The 21,865-nt window shown below is 37.3% G+C and overlaps 1 protein-coding gene across 1 annotated transcript; it reads right to left on the bottom strand.

Moving 5' to 3' along the window:
* Window positions 1-5,004: 5,004 nt before the first annotated feature.
* On the bottom strand, window positions 5,005-10,646 carry bola3 (bolA family member 3). Its single transcript, XM_039763354.1, has 4 exons — window positions 10,446-10,646; window positions 9,820-9,946; window positions 8,579-8,667; window positions 5,005-5,518 (listed from the first exon to the last, which is right to left on the bottom strand). The coding sequence occupies exons 1-4, from the start codon at window positions 10,479-10,481 to the stop codon at window positions 5,441-5,443; spliced, it is 330 nt and encodes a 109-aa protein (XP_039619288.1). The 5' UTR covers window positions 10,482-10,646; the 3' UTR covers window positions 5,005-5,440.
* Window positions 10,647-21,865: the final 11,219 nt, after the last annotated feature.

Raw genomic sequence — 21,865 nt, 5'->3', positions numbered from 1 at the left:
TGAAGCACTGACTCCAGCTGCAGTCCACTCTTTGTGAATCTCCCCCACAGTTTTGAATGGGTTTTGTTTCACAATCCTGTCCAGGGTGCGGTCATCCCTATTGCTTGTACACTTTTTTCTACCACATCTTGTCCTTCCCTTCGCCTCTCTATTAATGTGCTTGGACACAGAGCTCTGTGAACAGCCAGCCTCTTTAGCAATGACCTTTTGTGTCTTGCCCTCCTTGTGCAAGGTGTCAATGGTCATCTTTTGGACAACTGTCAAGTCAGCAGTCCTTCCATGAGAACCCTAAATCCAAAGAGGACTGTTTCATTTATGTTAGGTAGAATGCCCAGAGGGGACTGGGAAGTCTAATGGCCTGGAATCCCAACAGCTTGGTTGCGCTTATTCTCGTTCAGCTTTGAAAATTGAGATAACTATGTTAAACGCAATTTAAGTTTCTCTTCAAGACTAATTTTCCATACTGTACGGTGGCGTAGTGGTTTGTGCTGCTACCTTATAATCCAAACCAGCATTCACTTGTTGATTGCTAGCTGTGCTGCTACTGTAGTTTACAACTGGTTGAAATCCAAGTAATCATCACAGACCTTGGCGTTAACATTTGCACAATGCAAAGCGTATGTCTCCATTATATGATGCGTAAATGCAGTGTTCATTTTTGTGATGCACCACCTACTGGAATGACAAACGGAAAATGTTTCTGATGTGCAATTCTTTTAAATAACAAATAAAAAACAGATTTTGCTTTTCAAATCTTCTGAAGCTCTCACATCGCAAAGACCTTTGTTTTAGATTACAGTTCTGAGAAGGATGAGTACATGTGGATTGTGTGTGCATGTGTGGGTTCTGCAATGTATTGAAGATCTGACCCACTTTGCTGCTTACCTTGTACTCAATAATACTAGTCCTCCAAGACCTCAACGGGGTTAAACTGGTTTTACATTATTACTAGCTGTATTATCCAGCTTCATCCAGGAAATGTGGTAAGACAATGGGCCTTGTAGTGTTATCAATTAATCAGATGTATGAGAAGTACTACTGTATGTAACTACTTTGTACCCAAGTACCTTTTTGCACACAATATATGTAGAGTTTTTACCAAAGGCTTCTATTAGTGGCAGGACATGTGGTGCAATGGTTAAGGCTTTGGACCTAGTACTTGAAACCCTGAGGTTATGGGGTCAAATCCTGGTACTGACACTGGGAGACCATGAGCATATCAAGTTCAATTCTTTATTGTCATAAGTACAAGTACCATGTACAATGAAATGCTTGTTTGCATGTGCCCCTGCAGAGAGTGAACATAGACAAACAAAACACACACACAATAAATAAATGAATATAAATAAATACAACCAGAATCCCAAGAATAAATAAAGACAGTGGCAGAAGTGTATTAGCAGGTAGTAGTGGAGGTGACACAAGGTTACTGATTGTTCATGTGTCTGATTGCAGAACTGTTCCTGAACCCGGAGGTGTGCATCCGAATGGACTTTAGTCGCTTACCAGATGGGAGGAGGGTGAAAAGTGACAGTGTAGGGTGGCTGGGGTCCTGCCTGATACGGTTCACTTTCCTGAGACAGCATTTAGTGTGGATGTCATGGATCACAGGGAGCTGTGTGCCTGTGATCTGCTGTGCTGTGTTCACCACATGCTGCAGAGCTCTGCAGTTCTGAACTGAGCAGTTGCTGTACCAGGATGTGATGCATCCTGTCAGGATGGATTCCACAGTACACCTGCAGAATCTGCACAGGGTTGTGGGGGGCATCTGATCTTTACTCAGTCTCCTGAGGAAGTAGAGGCGTTGTTGGGCTTTCTTGACTACTGCCGCAATGTGACTTGACCATTTAAGGTCATCAGTGACAGTGACTCTGAGGAACCTAAAGCCGCTGACCTGCTCCACAGCCTCACCTCCGATGTAGATGGGGCTGTGCTCTGTTGCCTGTTTGCGGTAATCCACAATCATCTCTTTAGTTTTGCTAATGTTGAGGGTGAGGTTGTTGTCCTGACACCATTCTGACAGGAGTCATGTGCCTGCTCACCAAATGGAAAAACAAATGAAAATTGAACCAGTTGAATCACAAATTCTCCAGGACACTTTCTCTTTTCCAGTCGTTCATTTCTCCTATTGGCTAGCTGGCTAATGCTATACTCTCTGTCAGTTTTGCTGTGTCATTCATTTGCATAAAGCCCTGTCAGTGCTATGCAAGTTAACATAATATTAGTAAATATCGACAAATAAAAAAATGTGTCATTTAATGTTCTTTTTTCTGTAACATCACATTTCAATCAAATAATTTTTCTGTTTTTTATCTGTACTGATATTTTGACATATCCTTTCTCTGTGGAAAACCACTGGACTACATATACAACCCGGCCAAATGTCATTAAACTGGAAGTACAGTAATCCTCCTCGATCGCGGGGGTTGCGTTCCAGAACCCCCCGCGATAGGTGAAAATCCGCGAAGTAGAAACCATATGTTTGTATGATTATTTTTATATATTTTAAGCCCTTAGAAACTCTCCCACACTGTTTATAAATATTCTCCGCACAGTTATACAGTAAACCCTTGTTTATCGCGGTTAATCCGCTCCAGACAGATAAATGAATTTCCACGAAGTAGGATTCTTTATTTATAAATCTAATATTTTCACAGTTAGAGCATAGAAAACCTGTTTACGACCTTCTAAATACGTTTTTTAACATTATTAGAGCCCTCTAGACATGAAATAACACCCTTTAGTCAAAAGTTTAAACTGTGCTCCATGACAAGACAGAGATGACAGTTCTTTCTCACAATTAAAAGAATGCAAACATATCTTCCTCTTCAAAGTGCGCGTAAGGAGCGGAGAATGTCAGAGAGAGAGTAAAGTAAACAATGAAAATCAATCTGGCTGTTGCGCTTTTAAGTATGCAAGCACCGCGATAAAGCAGCGGCAATGAAGGGATCAATGCGAAGGTAGCCTTTCAGCATTTTTTACAGGAGCGTCCCTATCTTCTAAGCAAACAGCCTCTGTGCAAAAAGCCCTCTGCTCACATCTCCTCCGTCAAGCGCAGAGAACGTCAGAGAGAGAGAGAGAGAGAGAGAGAGAGAGAGAGAGAGAGAGAGAGAGAGAGAGAGCGCGAGATTAAAGCAAACAATCAAAAAATCAATAAGTGTGCTTTTGGACGCACCTCGATAAAGCGGCATTTCATAGAGGAGCGTCTGTATCCACTAGGCAAACAGCTTCTGTGCAAACAGCACCTCTGCTCACACCCCCTCAGTCAGGCGCAGAGAATGTCAGAGAGGGTGAGATAGAGGCAGAGACAAGCAAACTATCGAGCATCGCGCAGGAGGCATATCTTATAGCATTGAGGAGTTTTAGTTAATATGTAATACATGCTCTGATTGGGTAGCTTCTAAGCCATCCGCCAATAGCGTCCCTTGTATGAAATCAACTGGGCAAACACACTGAGGAAGCATGTACCATAAATTAAAAGACCCATTGTCCGCAGAAATCCGCGAATCAGTGAAAAATCCGCAATATACATTTACATATGCTTACATATAAAATCCGCGAAAGTCAAAGCGCGATACAGCAAGGGATCACTGTAGTGTTTTTGTTGATGAGCAAGTGAGGGAATGAGTCAGCCAGCTTTGCATTATATATAGTGTCACACACGTGCGCATGGGAGGCAGCTAAAGGGCTTGAGTGACGGCAGAGTGCAGAGCTCTCGCCACCCTCCCACAAGCATTATTAATCTAGGTATTCTACTACTGTCTTTGATTGCAATATTAATTTTTGAGATTTTTTTTAAATACACCACATTTATATTTCAGTGTCAGGTTTAAAATTTTCAAATTTTAATAAAAATCTATCATAATTGGTCTCTCTTATTTTAAATCATTGTCAGTTTGTTAGCTCACTAATCATTCTTAGTTAATATATGGAATTAGAAAAGCTTTTATCAGAATACAGTTACAAAAAGGAAATGAGAAAAATGATTAATCCTACACTGAAAGCTAAAAAAGCCATTAAACACAACACTTTTGCTGCAGTAGACAAAACATTGCGTTTGACTTTTCTTTTTGGAAAAATCTGGGCATATTTTATATCAGCTACATCAAGCCAGAAAATCCTGTATAACACAAAAGACACCTCTAAGAGTTGCACAAGATATGACTTATATTTTGATGATGGTTTATGTAATTCAACTATATTTATCCGTTATATTTAAATCATAAAATTCCACAGATTCAGCAGATAAGCAACCAATAATTTGGATTTACTGGTTTAGGTAGTTTTCTTCATTCACATACACAAATAAGCTTATCATTATCTTCAATGCTTTGTTAAAATAAAACTTCTTTTCAGGCATACAGTATATTTCTTAAATAACATATCATTTAGATATCAGAATTTATAACCACTCAGTGTACAGTATACCCTTACACTATACACAGTAAAAACAGACATTCTGTAGGTCTCAAAAAGTGAAAAATAATAATTTAAGGAAAGTGATGTCATTAGTAAGAAAACTCTGGTTTAAAGATGCTGAAATTAATTTAGGTCCTATTTCTTAAAACAATAATGAAACAATTGTACTTTGAGTAGAACATGCTTTGTTACATACTTTGAATTCATTCTGATGCCAGTGAAAACTATCAATATTGTTTAGAAAACTAAGTACCAAGTTTGCCAACTACTTTAACTGAAGTAAAAGAAAGTTTCCACTGGCAATACAAAAGGTCAAAAGGAACCCATTATGCACATACAATAACACTATTGTTATATATGCTAGTGCATTTCCTTCGAAACTGCATACTGTAATCATATTACAACAAAAAACATGCCATTGAGTCTAACAGCTCCTCAATCCAGCTGTTACAATTGTAACAATGATTTTAAACAGTCCAGCATGTCTGAAGGATTCCGGAAAAAAGATTAAGTCACCTGTAATTTCAAAATAAAAATGTACCTCATATAATTTATAGATAAACACTTGTATGTGACTCTCACAGATAAATAGACTACGACTTACAATTTTATTATTGCATATAATTTTGTGTCACCAACATATATTGATGGACCCAAAAAGGAAATACAACATAATCAAAATAACCCCTTTAAAAATAAAAAACAGAACATTATAGAGTTAATTTAACCACACTTATTAAAGATCATGATTAGAAATAATGTGTGTAAATATATCTTAAAAACAATTATAAATTGTTCATTTGCAGGCCACCTTGGAAATAAAATTTGGACACCTTAAAGTAAAAAGCACTCATATTCTTACATTCCTACAACTGAAATGAAAACATTTAATGTTAGAATTTGCTTTATAAATCAAAGTCCATGCTTTATATTACTAAAATAAAATGTCTTCATTTTTTTTTTTTTTTGTTTCCACTCCGTACAACATCCTTGGCTTGACACAAGAGTCTGGGGAATACATTCAATTTGTTTGTTGTAGCTGGGGAATACTGGTAAATATTCTGAGTCCATGCATTGATTTAATTTCTTCTTTTAATGCCTGAAAAGAAAAAAAAAATCTGTAGATAATTTAAGCATTTCGTAATCTGTAGGTATTAAAAAAGGCCTTTAGTGTTTTTTTTTTAGTTACTCTTCTCATATTTTCTAGACAATCTGGAAAAAGCCTGGTCTTCTTTTTAATGCTTTGAAATTAATATCATGTATATAAAATTCCTTCCCTCCTTTCAAAAAATATCTTGGGAAATTAAAAATATGTAATTTTCCCTGTTTATGGTTGCTAAATCTTACTTAAAGTGCATAGGTATTTTTTCTTTCATGTTCTCGGGCTTTTCTCCCACATCTTAAAGAAAAATTGTTCAAGAAAACTGGAATCTCTGAAATGGACCAATGTGGTGGACTAGCCTCACATTTATTATTGGATCCTGCCTGGAAGCCAATGCCATTCAAAAGCCTAAAACTGAATCAAGCAGGTTTCGTAAATGAATAGTTATTAATTAATACAGTTGAATGCACTGCTGCATTTAATCAGAGGTCTTGCATAACACAAGTTAGTAAATTCAGTTTTAAATAAAAATAAGAATATAATGAATCTTGTCACTCAATTTTTATTCTTACAGTGAGTATAAAAGGTCACCACCACCCACTTTTGAGATTTGTACCTTTTGTTGTAGGACACTGAAAATAAGAAATTAAATTAGATCTGCCCAAAATTCAATTCACACATAGTAATCTACACTAGCCAAGTTAAAAAAAAATTCCAAGAGCAACTGTTGCTAGATGATTCCATTGCTTGGAAGTTGAATTTGAAGCAAATAACTATTATGGGTGGAAAAATGTTTTTAGAAATACTTTGAGAAAAAGTTGTGTAAATGTTGTGCAATTGCACTAAAAACATGTTAAAGATATTAAGTGTTACAATCTTCTTAAAAGGGCCAGTGCTTTATTAATCAAAATCATGCAGATCTGTTTGCATATTGATTATTTTGAAGGTGACAAAGCCAATTAACATTAATAAAACTACTGTGATTATTATGCGATTATTCATTATGAATGAACTGAGTAATTTTGAAAAAGTGTTGAATTTCTTTTGATAGATAGATAGATAGATAGATAGATAGATAGATAGATAGATACTTTATTAATCCCAAGGGGAAATTCACAGTTCAGTATAGAAACTCAATATTTGTTGTGCTTGTATTACAGACTTTTCACACTGGCTCCAGAAAAACAAAGTATACTTGGTTACATTGCAAATGAATTCAGCCCACACCAAAGTAGTTCCCAACTTTGTTTAACTACAATGATTTCATAAATAGTGTAACTTGATCTTGTAAAGCATCAAGAATATAAAAAAATAACTACACTAATTTTAGGACAAATACAGGTAAAATTCCGTTACAACGAACTGCCAGGGACCTAAAAAATATTTTGTTGTAATGAAAATTTTGTTGTAATGAGATTCTGTATTTGCCACTATAGTGCTTTCTTTAACTTGTGTCTAGGCACCTGCAATCATTTCAAAAGCTTCTTTCGAGTTAAATTTTAATCTCCTCCTGTCTCCAAGTTATGCTGACGAGAATTTTTCTCAGCATTTCCTTGCAATAATACACTTTCAGGGTGAGAATGATGCCCAAATCCAATGGCTGAAGCACTACTGTGCAATTGGGTGGGAGGAACTCAACGTGAACATTATCGAAAAATGCAGAAGCATGTTGTGGGCAGTACAGTTATCAATCAGAAGCCGAATCATCCTTTTCTTCTTCTACATATTGAGAGGTTTCTGTACTCTTTTGGGATCCACCCCCCCACCCAACGGGAACATCACGCTGAAGTGCATCCCAAAGCGTGATTGCAGCGTCTGTGGAAGATTGTTTGTCCATTGCTGGGACAGAGCAGCAGCAGGCTCACAACGCTGCAGCGAAACGCCACAAAAGCGAATCCTAAAACACTGTGGGCATGCTATAAGTTTCTGTCTTACACCCCAAAACACGAGGCAGTGTCTCAGTACTTTAGCAAAACCAGCTTTATTCAGCTTGAAACAGGAACAGCACGGTTATTTATTATAGTGTAATCTGCCACTCTCCTATAAACAGACACAGCAGTCAGACAGGGTTGTGACCAGGTTAGTGGCCAAGTAATCCTGTTCCCTGCATTTAAAATGTTCCTTGCATCACCCATCAAGATCTTTTCTGTTTGCTTCAGTGCCGAGCCACAGCAGAGCTGTGAGCCTGCTGTTGCCCTGGCAATGGATACACAGTGTTGCACAGACACGGTGATTGCACTTCACAAGAGAGTTTAGAAACTTCACCATTTCTTGAATGAGTGCCACATTAATAGGAATATTTCTTGAATGGGCATCACTGAACCACATAAAAACTGCTTTTTCCGCATCTTCAAATACAGCAGTTCGCATACATTTGCGACCTGAGATTTTTCTTCTTTTTTTGCTTGGTCTTTCAAGAAAGTTGACAGTGTTTTATTGGGCGCATTCGAGAGGTGCAAAAATGTAAAGTTTTTTTTTTTTTTTAATATGAACTGTTATCATTTTTTCACGTCTACTGTTTCTATAGGAGGGTGACAATGAGTTAAATTCCAATGGATGTTTTTCAAATGTTGACGAGCAAGAAGCAGAAGGTAACAGTGAAAACCACGGAAAACAAAAAAAAACACACACACACACACACACAGTACAGTACTGTACGAGGAAAGTTCGAAGAAAGAAATTTTTTTTTTTTTTTTTTACCATGTTTCTGTCTGGGGATCGTTGTGCACAACTGAGCTATGACCACAGAAAAAACTACTCTGTGGATGATTCATTCAGGCATTTCAAGGTCTTTTGGACACTTTGTTGTAATGAAAGTATCTGCTGAATGTACTTCGTAGTAACGAGATTTCTATAGACTCGTGTCATATGAGGAAACTGTCGGACCATAAAAATATTTCAATGTAATGAAAATTTTGTTGTAAAGATATTCGTTGTAACGGAATTTTACCTGTATATCAAATAAATTATGTGTCATTTTTTTTTTTTACTCCAGGCATTCCCAATTTTACAAAAATGAAACTGGACAAATGAATGCATATAATCAAAGCAGAATACCTGGTTTACTAGCTGATGCTGCTGAATCGTTCTCTTCCCTTTGAATTCTTCCGATTCTATATGGATTTCATACATAGCTCCACAGCCTCCTACAAATAAAAATGTTAATTGCTGTTAAAAATATATTGATTTAAAAGCATGGATATATTATAAAATGAATGTGTTCAAAAGAAACAATTACAAATGAAAAATTAACAACACCTGCATTAAAATCAAAGACTATACTCCACTTTAGTCAGTTAAAAATCAGGTCACAATCTTGAACCAATGTGACCTAACAATACAACCATCGATTTTTCAGTTGCAGAAAGCAGGTCTTTTAATTGAAACAAAAAAGTACAGTTAGACTGTGTTCATATTGAATTGTTCATAATAAAATGAAAATAACACTCTAATCAATTATATTATGCAATAAACGTGAAATACTACTATCCAGCAATATTGCATGAATGGGTTGGAACATGTGAAACATCCTGAATTCCATTAAACCTCTGCATAGCAGAAAAGCTGCAGGCACAGAAATCTATTCAGTTTAAAAAAAAAATAATTACAAGAAAGTGTGAAAACCTTTCAATTAAATTAAACAAAGACAAACAACAGAAGCCAGCCTTAAATTAAATACGTTATTCTGCTAAATGTTTGCAATATAAGGCCACCCTGTCTTCGGGAATCTTCTCAAGCACCAGCTGGGACTCTCCAGATGCTGCACAGCCAGTAAGGAGATATACTCCTTCCAGCGTATCTTGGGTTGCACCATGTCCTCTCCCCAGTAGGCTGTGCTGGGCCCTCTATGAAGGATCCTCCTAACCACATGACTAAACTATCTCAACTGTCTCCTCTCAAGCTGAAGAAGCAGTAGTTCTATTCTGAAATCCTTCTGGAATGCAGAGTTCCTTACCTATCACAGAATCTGAGTTCAGCATGCATCATTAGAAGAACCTCCACTGCAGCAAATTAAAAGCACCCAACATCATTATGCCAACAAACTGAAGTAAAACATGTGGCACAAAACTGACATGTGAATTCAAGTTGTTTATATTTTATTTAATAAATCTGCAATAGGAATAAAGTAAAAAAAAAAAAAGCATTTTATTTTCAGAAATAAGCACACATTTTTATTGGACTCAATCCTTGACAGAATCTGGCAGCTTGTTCCAACCTTCTTAGTAAACAAGATTTACCAGATTCACAAAATCCCTGATGGAACATTAATGTTAACATAAAGAAAAAATATTACGTGCCTGAGATATCTACAACTTTTAGTGATGTGGCTTGAGGAAACTTCTCTTTCAGCAATAGTGCAATCCGTGCTTCTCCAGTTGTTGGGGCGTGCACTGCTCTTTGGATGAAAGCTTTTGTCAGCAGAGCCTGTGTAAATAATCGTTGAATACTTTAATCTACAGAAGAAATTGTCTTAATCTTTTTTGTTTTAATCTGGGTGTTGCACATTATTGAAAAATAGCCAAACAAGATGTTTCGATTATACATGTAACAGTTTAATACATTTAGGTCAAATTTAAAATACTACATATAAAGATTAAATCTATCTTTATTCTGGACAATCGATAATAATAAACACATAATAGAAGACATGAAACATTTCTACACCAACGATGAACAAGCAAATAAATACTAAAATCCTAACCTGAACTGGAAGTTTTCATACTAAAAATCTTAAGACTTGCTTGACTTGACAATAGTAGCATAAAAAGCCATAATTATGACACACTGACGTTAAACTCATGCGCTCCGTCCGTACAGTTGTGAAGTTAAGGCTATTAAAACGTTAACCGTCACGTAGAAATCATCTAGTTTCTCGTTGTATAAATAATTAGATTTTCAATAAGGAAGCTAACTTTTTCCTCACCCGAACATTCCAAAGCAGTCTGTTGCTGGAGTTCATCGTGCAAAAGGAACTTGAACCTATATTTTATTTACCAATTTTTCTTAAAGTAAAAACGACAAAAAACGTAAATGAATTAGAAATATCTCCATGCCGTGACTTCAAAGTGACTTTACAGAAGTCGCACGAAAATGACGTAATCCTTCCGCGTCTTGCGCGCCCTCTACTGAAATCATCCTTCTATCTGACTCATATAATGAAGACAGCTGAGTAAACCAAGTGACGCATATGGAGGAAATATATTTTGGACAAAATTAAATAAATAAATGCGTAAATAAATAAAAGTACTGTGAAATGTGAGCATAAATAAATGTATCATGAAATGAAGCTTTAATAAATAAATGTATCATGAAATGAGAGCATAAATAAATAAATGTGTTACGAAATATGTTTTTCGTTGCTTATTTATTTATTTATTTCATTTTGTCTGTAACATTCCTGCAAACCGTCATGAAATACGGCTTTAAATAAAACTGTCACTTTCACTCGTCAAAGTTGAGAGGGTGGGTTCTAACACGCCTTCTAGTTACTGATTGGTGAATCGATAGCACAAGAATTAATTAGAAAAATGCTTACTACTGCCGATGAAATGGATTCTGCCGAAGATATTACGTATTTCAGAGAAAGAATTGAACAACTTTACCCCTGATCAGAGCTGTACAGTTGTTTGAAAAAGTAGCTGCGAATATGCAACTGACTTTATACTCGTAAAACAAGGGTCAAATATTAGTTGGAGCTGCTTTGGGCATTCCATTTCAAAGTACAGTACCTAAACTAATACAGCCGTTGCAGCTTACCGTATATCAAACTGGCTCATTCGCCTTGTGATCGTCTTCTCCGATACACCATATAGATCTGTAATCTGTCGTACTTTTAAACCGCATAACAGAAGCTGTTATATTGAATCAGCTGGAATGTCAAAGGATGGACGTCCAGATCAGGGAACTGTGTCACCTGAACTGGAGTGTAGTTGAGTCCGTTCCACTTGTTCTTCGATAATTTCAAAAATAGTTTCATCTATATCGGAGTCTAATAATTTCTTCCGATAAATCTTCAATTCTCTCTCTGAAATACGTAATATCTTCGCCAGAATCCATTTCATCGGCAGTAGTAAGCATTTTTCTAATTAATTCTTGTGCTTCGATTCACCAATCAGTAACTAGAAGGCGTGTTAGAGCCCACCCTCTCAACTTTGACGAGTGAAAGTGACAGTTTTATTTCAAGTCGTATTTCATGACGGTTTGCAGGAATGTTACGGACAAAATAAAATAAATAAATAAGCAACGAAAAACATGTTTCGTGACACATTTATTTATTTATGCTCTCATTTCATGATACATTTATTTATTAAGGCTTCATTTCATGATACATTATTTATGCTCACATTTCACAGTACTTTTATTTATTTACGCATTTATTTATTTATTTATTTAATTTTGTCCGAAATATTCCTCCATAGACGCAAACGTGCGGGACTCCAACAAACAGTGAGTCAATTCCACCTACTTCGGCTCCAGGGTTGAGGCTCCGACCCGAGTGCAGATGTACGGCTCTCTAGAAAAGGGGCAGGTAACGGCCTGCGACAGAGAACAATACATGTATTATTTATGTATTAATGTAATCGTTCTCCGTCCGCTTTTCACGACGTCGAATATATTCCGTGTCAAATATGATATGAGAGTCTTGTGAGGATGATTGCACGTTGGCCGTAATTCTGCCTATTCAACTTTACACATCCTCTACTTTTTCCACTGGATCGGTCCATTTTGTCTTCCTCCATAAATTCATGCACATCCTTCTTTCATGTTACGGACTGAAATAATAAATGAACATGCATACACACCTAATAATCCGTGTGTAAATTAATGTGTACGATATAAATGTGTAATACTTATAGTTTCGGTTGTATGTTTTCTTCATTTCTTTCCTTAAACAGAGAGTTGACAGCTGTCACATTTGCTGGGAATAAACAAATACAGTATATAAAAATCTTTTATATGATTGTTTTCCACTTTTTTGTTATCTATGCCACGTTACTATCGAGGGAACACGTACGTTTGTTTCTGTAGTTTTGTACGAATGTGCATTTTCCTTACCTCCAATGCTCAGTAAATACTGAATGGAAGAAACTGCTCATAATTTGATCAAAGATGTTCCTGTGGCCAAATGATGTCATTTTTGTATTTTTGTTGTCATCCAGCGCCATTTTGTACTGAAAACTCCTGTTTGCAGAGGAGAATCTATTCTATGGTTTATGACACCAGCAGGGACCAACACTGAATAACAGCAAGCAATATTAAAACATTCATGAAAAGGTACTTATGTCACATAATCCAGAAGTCAGTAATCAAATCATATGCTTATAATGTCAAAAACACATATGTGTGTTGTTAAAATATTGTTATATAAATGCTTCACTTTTGGTTCTTTAAGTCTGAAAGTCTGTTGTTTGTTCAGTGCTCCAGTGGTGTGGGGTCTGTTATAAATGTTCAGCTTAATTTGCTGTATTGGAACTACTCAACAAACAAGTGATCACAGAAAAACAAAAAAAAAAAATCTGCATAATTTCAGAAGAGCACATTTTTATACTTCTTTACACAAAGTGTTGTGGGAGTCTGGAGAACAACTACTGAGCCATATAGTTGAAGAAGAAACATTGAGAACTTACCTCTTAAATAAACAAACAAGCTTCATGAGCTGAATGGTCTCGTTTCATTTGTCAAATGTCTTGTGTTTTAATGGGATTTTGCATTTGTAATTAATGTATAGCATAGGACTGTTTTGTAATAAAATTAAATTGAACTGGACCTTTATTATTTTTGTGGTGGCATACATAAATAGAATAATGAATATCAAGTGGACTATGCAGTCAACATAATATGAATATACTGTACTACCTCATCCATTCTTAAGATTTAGGAAGACTCCACAGATATTCTATTAGGAATTGAAAAACATGTAAAGAAATAAATGAAGTCAGTAGCAGCACAAAGGCAACATCTGGCTATATTTTTTGTACTGAATATATAATGGCAGTGGCATGGCGGCATCCAGCAGACTGGATTTGAATTGTGGTTTGGCCACTGACGGTGTGGAGTTGGAACATTTGTCGTGTGCCTCAGTGCAGACTTTATCCAAGCACTGTGTTTTTCCTCCCCTAGAATACAAAGAGGACATCTCAAAGGAAATTTTTGAAGTTCACTTTGGTGAAAAGACAGACATGGACATGTGTGAGAATGAATAGCATTTGTAATTTTAAAGGAATTCTTGCTTAGATAGCAAATGGGATTGTGACTGTTCATGATTAGAAAAAGGGTAAAAGTTCAGGTAATGATTTTACAAAGATACGTAGTAGTACATTTGGAAACTCTTGTAAAAATGAGAATCATTAGCATGTGTGATATATTGATTTCACTCTGTTTTAAGTGAAATGAACTATTAACTGTGATATATATATATATATATATATATATATATATATATATATATATATATATAAATATATTATTTCTTATTGAAATGGTTAAGCATTTACTACATCTTGCATTAATTATTTTACTTGAACAGTAAAATACTGTACAAGTTGAAATGTTAGCATTTATGGTTTGCAGATGATAGAATAAATTAGATGCAGCATTTCTTTGCATATATTCTGCCTCATTGTTGCACAGACTGAAGTCTTCTCACTCACTGCCTTTGTAACAATTTGCTACTGTAAATGTATTCAGTATTGTACAATCTGATATGTAAATTTTTTGTGGTTGGGTTAGTTGGGTGCCTGTTCATGTAGAGGTTTTGGGTAATGGCAAAAATGATATTACTACACAGGGTGCAGTCAGAAGATCATATGTGTATATTGTAGTTAGTATGGGAAAGGGATTAAAAACTGGCAGATGTGGCATGATGCTGTGAATAAAACTAGAAAGGAGGAACTTCAGTTGGCAAGCATTAAGTTAGTGTATACTGATTTGAAGTAACTGTGCCTGTTATGGGAAGTATGGTAATGAGTTTTGCGACTTTTGCAAGGTACTGGGAACTTCATAACGTGTTAAATGTATGCTATACAGTAAGTATCCATTAGAATATTTGAGGTTAGTAAAGCACATAAAAGATGACAACATATGAGATATTTTACAAGTAAAGGAAGAGCTAAGTTCAGCATGTGAGGCTATAGCTGAATTTTTCTGCTTCATAGTCTTGCACAGTAGATGGAGGAAACTCCTCTTTCTTTGGGACATAAGCCACCATAATTTAGAAATAAGAACAAAAAATCAGTTTATCTTTTTCTGCGTTCACATGCTTTCAAAGTTATTGGAGTTCCTAGTTGTGATATATCACTTTTTTATTGCATTGCGTTCACATGAATTTCTGGTTGGCATTCTGGGAGGTCAAAGTTGATTTCTTACTTTGCTTTAATTTCTGTGAAAATGAAAAAGTCAACTAAATGTTTTAAGTATCCATTGCATCAGTCCAAATAGAATTTGTCCAGAAAAATGCCATTTCTTGCTGATCTGTTTATTTATTTTTTTATTTTATATTACTGAATAAAATTAAAGACTCTGAATAGTACCATTAGGAGCTCAAACTTCAAAGGGGATTCACATAAAATTTCTTATTGGGAAATTCATATTTTGCATTTCTCCATGAATGCAGCATTATCCTCCTGACAAGGGATTGCTTTCATGGCAGTTGTTCATTTCAAAGGATATGAGCAACTGGAAAATCAGAAGAGGTCCCAGTTTTGTGACAGTGATATTTTCATCAGAGCCCAATCATAACTGATCTCTGTAGTCTGCTGATAGATCTTTATTTAGCTGAAAAAGGAGGCAGGGGATAAAAGTTGGCCTGATCAAATAAGTAAAAGTGAGTAAGAATGAAAAGATGGAAAGTTCTGGGAGGTTCAGTAAAGGCTAAATGCAGATGAGACAGGTGGAAATAAGACTGATCTTGTGTAATATTTTTTTGGTTGGTGGGAAGTAATTGAGGGACAATAATGCAATTAAATTAGCACATTGGATTAATTGTATGATGATATTGTTTTATAGATTAAATAGATAGTAAATGACAGAATAACATGTTTTGTAAAGCAAAATCAGAGAGGGATAAGGTAATAGTCCAGGTAAAATACTATACTTATTGAAAGATTAACTTCTGGAATGCAAAGATTAAAATCAGTGATTCCTGCAGCTTTACTTGCTTTAAGAAATGTGATGCTACCAAACCATTTCATTATTTAAAGTGGATCACATAAGAGAAAATGGGGTCAAAAACAACCGCAGAAACATCATCAATTCATTTATTTTCTGAGCCCAGTTGATTCAGTTCAGGATTGTGGTGAGTCATCCATCTATCCATTCTCTTTTACTTATCTGAAATTGGGTCGCGGGGGCAGCAGCTTGAGCAGAGATGCCCAGACTTCCCTCTCCCTGGCCACTTCTACTAGCTCTTCCGGGGGAATGAAGCATGAAGCAAACAGGACAACATCGTCTGCAAAAAACAGTGACCTAATCCTGAGCCCACCAAAGTGGACCCCCTCAATGCCCTGGCTGTGCCTAGAAATTCTGACAGGGTACTCTGCCAAACTTTACCAGGAGACCCTCACAATACGTTTGGGCCTACCAGGCCTGACCGACATCCTCCCCCACCATCGAAGCCAACTCATCACCAGGTGGTGATCAGTTGACAGCTCCACCCCTCTCTCTTTTCACCCGAGTGTCCAAGACATGTGGCCACAAGTCTGATGGCACAACCATGAAGTCGATCATTGAACTGAGGCCTAGGGTATCCTGGTGCCAAGTGCACATATGGACACCCCTATGGTGTTCGTTATGGACAATCCATGATGAGCACAGAAGTCCAATAAAAACACCAATCTGGGTTCAGATCAGGGGGAGGGAGGCATTCCTCCCAATCACACCCTTCCAGGTCTCACTATCATTGCCCACGTGAGCATTGAAGTCTCCCAGCAGAACGAGGGAGTCTCCAGCAGGTGTGCCCTTTAGCACCCCCTCCAGGGACTCCAAAAAGGGTGGGTACTCCAGACTGCTGTTTGGTGCATACGCGCAAACAACAGTTATGACCTGTCCCCCCACCCAAAGGTGGAGGGAAGCTACCTTCTTGGCTACTGGGGTGAACCCCAACGAACAAGGGGAAACTCTAGAGTGTTAAAGAGTCCAGCCCCTCTTAAGGAGATTGGTTCCAGAGTCTACACTGTGCATCAAGGTGAGCCTGACTGTACCTAGCTGGAACCTCTGGACCTCACGCACTAGCTCAAGCTCCTTCCCCTTCAGAGAGGTGATAGCCCATGTCCCAATTGCCAGCTTCTTTAGCTGAGGATCGGACCGCCAAAGTCCCGCCTTTGGCCACCATGCAACTCACACTGCATCCAACCTCCTTGGCCCCTCCTACAGGTGGTGAGCCTATGGGAAGGGGGACCCACGTTGCCTCTTTGGGCTGTGCCTGGCCGAGACCCATGGGTGCAGGCCCGGCCACCAGGTGCTCGACATCAAGCCCTAACCTCCAGGCCTGGCTCCAGAGGGGGGCCCCGGTGACCCGTGTCCTGGCGAGGGAAAATCCCAAAGATTTTCTTCGTCATAGGAGGTTTTCTGAACTGCTCTTTGTCTCGTCCCTCACCTAGGACCAGTTTGCCTTGGGTACCCCTACCAGCCCCCAAGAACAGATCAACAAAACCCAAAAGAAGAATGTGCAAACTCTGATTGTGACAAGGAAAGAACTTCAACCCAGTTCCCTGGACCAATGAGTGCAGTAGGACAAAGAAAAGACTAAACTCAAGAAAACCAATTATATTTAAAGTGATAACTCTTTTACACAAGAGCCAGAAAACCGCAATTATGAGAATTATGGAACAATGAGATTACGAATCTTACTGGTTAGACAGCTAGCTTTAATTCCTGCTAACCATAACCACAAAGGCAGAGCAAAGGAGGGACAACACAACTATAAGCCACCATATGATCTCAGCAGTCAAGAAGGTACTTGGTTTAAATTAACACCCTAACATAACGCCTGCCCAAGCACAGGAAGGAACAGGATTCTAATTGATGACTAAATGTTTTGAATAATTTGAGACAGAAGAATTGCTAGTATCAGTTCACAGGGGCCTTGGCACTGCTGTGGAGATATCAACAAATTATGGGAAAATAGGTAATGTTTAATACTTTGGTGTAATTATCTTTACATAAACAATTCAGAAAAGTTTTTAATTATAAAGGCTGCCACATAATATGAATTTAAAACTGCAAAAAATAATTACAGGTCAAACTTTATGTAATAATTAGCAAAGTAAGGTGTCTTCTATGGATTACAGTCAGTTAAGGGACACACAGACAAGAATTCAAGGGATTTCTGGCAAAGTTAAAGGACAAGCCTGAATAACTGAGTAAGAAACAAGTTTGAGCCTTATTTGAAGTTTATACTTGCGTAAATTTATGTAGCCAGTATAGGTGGGTGGAGTGGTGGATACAGGTTGTGGGAGTCCATGGGACACCTGAAGGATTAGGCAAAAAGATGCTCATTGAGTTTGGACTGCCAAGCAGATAATGGATGCTTGTGATTTGTACCACAGGAATGGAACGTGAAGATGTTATTGACAGGCATTTTGAAACGTATTCCAATAAAGTGAAGAACAAGAGTATCCAAACGCATGACTTGGTGGTAGTTTTTCATCATGTTTTTCTCTTGCATAACATATGAAAATTACTCCAATACATGGTTTGAACTGAAAATTTGGAGAATCAGAACTTAGTCCTATCTATCTATCAAGTTGCCAAATTTGGGCCCTTATTCTGAAAACCAAAAACTTTTTTGATACAGATGCACATTCATTTTCTTTCTGTTATCCTTCTGCAAAAGTATGAACTGAAAACACAAGGAGGACCAAAACTGACAGGTAAGCTATGAAATTTATTTAGTTTAGGGGTGAAAATTAGAAAAGCAGTGGGTGCATACAAGATGTGGTGTTCAACTGTAATGTAGTAAGATGAAATGTAAATGGACTGTACTGCATAATTTGAACTGAAAAAAACATAAGAGAGTTCAAAACTGGCGATTAGATTATGTTATTAGATCTGGACCATTCACTTACTTAATCTCATTACAACCAAAAGGTTTTTGCTGAACCTAATCCACATTTTCTTGTACCTTATTATAAATAAGACTTCTTTTAATGTTTTCCTTCAGAAAACTTTTATATATAATACTCATCTGCGTTTCTTCTTGGCATGTACATTTCCTTGAAACCAAATGGCTAACAGATTATCCACTTAATATTCATGAATCAATTTTAAGCACCCTTGAACAGGTCACTGGTGCATATGCATAAAAAAGCAAAGTTAATTTATATGTAAATGTATTGTTTTAGTCATTGTAGCTAGCACAAAACACATACATACGGAAACCTTCATTAAACATTAATCTAGATACATTTTGTTTCCAATATTAATGCTCCTTCACACTATGGGAGGGCCAGCCAGTAACTATGACTAATAATGCAACCTTAATCTGTATTGATTAATCATTTGATATGTTGATGTCTATATTGGCTACATTTGTAAAGAAGTTCCGCATGCTTCCCACTTCCCCACTTTATACTGCCTGCATATTATTTACTAAGTTAGAGCAGGAACGCAGTATAAAAGTGTGCTGCTGAGAGCAAGCATACCGGTCAGCAAGTATTTGAGTGAAGCACCAAGGACTTTAACTGATAATAAAAGCCAGTTCTGAATCCACTTCAACAATCTCTGATTCATCTTTCTTGTCTAGTGACAATATTCATTTTTCTAGTTGTAAATTTCATGATGAACATCATTCTTTTCGGTCATTGTTTCAGATTTTAAGGAGTAGGTCCTGAACCTTGAAATTAAACCCAACGTTTTCCAAATCTATTTTTTTATTTGAATTGTGGAGAACCTTGGTCTGTCCTAGTAGCACAGAGCACAAGGTAGGAACGAATCCCTGATGAGACATCTGTTTATTATTGATATTGTTGCTGATGCACCCATATTTACTTACATCAGATCAATAGATGACCCTTTTGCAGATGTAATCAAAATGAGCCCGAGAGCCTTGTTCCAAGTGTTTTTCCCATTATACAGTTGTGCTTGAAAGTTTGTGAACCCTTTAGAATTTTCTATATTTCTGCATAAATATGACCTAAAACATCATCTGATTTTCACTCAAGTCCTAAAAGTAGATAAAGAGAAACCAGTTAAACATCCATCCATTATCCAACCTGCTAGATCCTAACTACAGGGTCACTGGGGTCTGCTGGAGCCAATCCCAGCCAACACAATGCACAAGGCAGGAAACAAACCATGGGCAGGGCGCCAGCCCACCGCAGACCAGTTAAACAAATGAGACAAAAATATTATACTTTGATCGTTTATTTATTAAGGAAAATGACCGAATTTTACATTTTTTTTACATATATACAAATCTACGTTTCGTACCTAATATTTGTATGGAAAGATTGGTTAACCTCAGTGAAAGCGTACTCAAGTTATCGTGTTTACATACACACACACACAGACAGACATAATTCCAAAAACGGTATTTTCGGACTCAGGGAGGTCTAAAATGTTAAGATTCATCAAAATCTCAAAATGGAATTTTTGGAGGATTCCAATACTTTCCCCATACTTTGTGTACAAGAAAGTAAAAACACATTCAGGTAAAGTCACCTACCTTGCCTGTTTGCCAGTGGACTGTCTCTCTCTGTCTCTCTCTCTCTTCTCTGCTGCTCACCCTCATAGGGTCTTGCAACAGGACTGAGAGACAACCAAATGTAGTCAACCTTTCCAGCTCCCTCATGTCCCAGTCATCCCAGTTGTTACCTTCTTGCCACCATCCTTAGTCATCTCCTGCCACAGGCTATCCCAGCCACATCGCCACCTGTCATCCGTACTGGTTCCAGCCCGATCCTGCTATCTCCTTTTATGGAGTGTAGGTGCTGCACTCATTGACACATGGAACTGCTAATGAGGGAGGGGAGTGTAAGTCACTCCTCCTCACTCTTGTAACTAATTGCTCCATTCCCACCTAATAGTAGTCTGTGGCCAAACATCTTTCCAACATACACCTACACCCATGTGTCTGAGCTGCACTATTTTAAAACGAAAGTCCCTGCTCTGCCATGGGCCCCTAGCCTGCTTAACCACAGCAGGATATTTCTTCTAGCTTTCTTGATATTAATATAGATGCAATACTTTGCTTCAGACCGAGGTATCAAATTCAACTGCATGCTATCATTAAGTGTTACTGCATTTAATACTTCATTTTGCACAGAACAAAATAAAAATCTAGCCACTAAAGCAAGTGTCAAGAATAATAATGTTATAACTACATGCTTGTAATCTGCAGTACATGAAGACACAGGTAGCGCCACACTCCTAATAAGGCATTCCTGCTGCAGATCAGCTGTGCAGCCTCTAATGTGCAGTAGAGTGGATGAATCAAACATAAGCAACACATATTTACACATTAAATCGAGGGGAAAATATTGTTCTTTTTGCTCCTTTTCAATATTCATTTTCAATTTTTGTCAGTGTTAAATTAACTTCATTATGGTAACAATCAAGCAACACATGTCAAGAACACATGTAACTAACTTCTCCTTTAATTTATTATACCATATGTTCTGAAAATCTTTAGGTAAGGAAGGCAGCAAGGGCAGAGTTTGACATTTAGATATGTGGGTGGCAGATGAAAATTATCGTCTTTTCTTAGGGGAACAACCATACTGCTCCATATTTACATCATATCCCAAGTCACATATCATTGATTGCTTGAAATATAAAGTTCCACACTAACCTAAATCTCACAACAACTTCAAAATTTTGAAAATTTCCCCAAGTTCTGTTAATGATAATGTGACAAAATAAACACATTTATTTTTTAAACAAATCAGAAAAATGTTTGCATGGAATGAGGTGTGGGATTGGGCTAATGGTTTTGAAAGACATGCCAGTTAGGTGGATTGGTGATGCTCAAGTGGCTCCTGATGTGTCTCCATTTTAATCTTGTGATGGGCTGTTGCTTTGTCCAGTGATTGCTCCTGCCTTACACCTGATGAGCTGAGATGGGTCTAACTGTAGCCTGCAGTACCTATGATGAAGGAGAGGTAATGCTCAAAACATCAGTCATGAAACGCCCTTTGAGTCAGATAACCCTCACATAACCCTAACCTTAACCATAGTGTAATCCTCACACAATACTAATCTTAACTATAGTGGAGCTGGGCATGCCATGACTGTTTCTTGACTGATGATGGTGTTTCTAGATGTTGGGGTGTTACGTGACTGACCTCATAGCTACTGCAATTACATTCTGTTGAATGAGCTTCCCTGCAACCCCGCTCTGTGGATTTA

The sequence above is a fragment of the Polypterus senegalus genome, chromosome 9 (genome assembly GCF_016835505.1).
Source record: "Polypterus senegalus isolate Bchr_013 chromosome 9, ASM1683550v1, whole genome shotgun sequence".
NCBI classification, from domain to species: domain Eukaryota; kingdom Metazoa; phylum Chordata; class Cladistia; order Polypteriformes; family Polypteridae; genus Polypterus; species Polypterus senegalus.
This window is presented reverse-complemented; position numbering and strand designations above follow the sequence as displayed.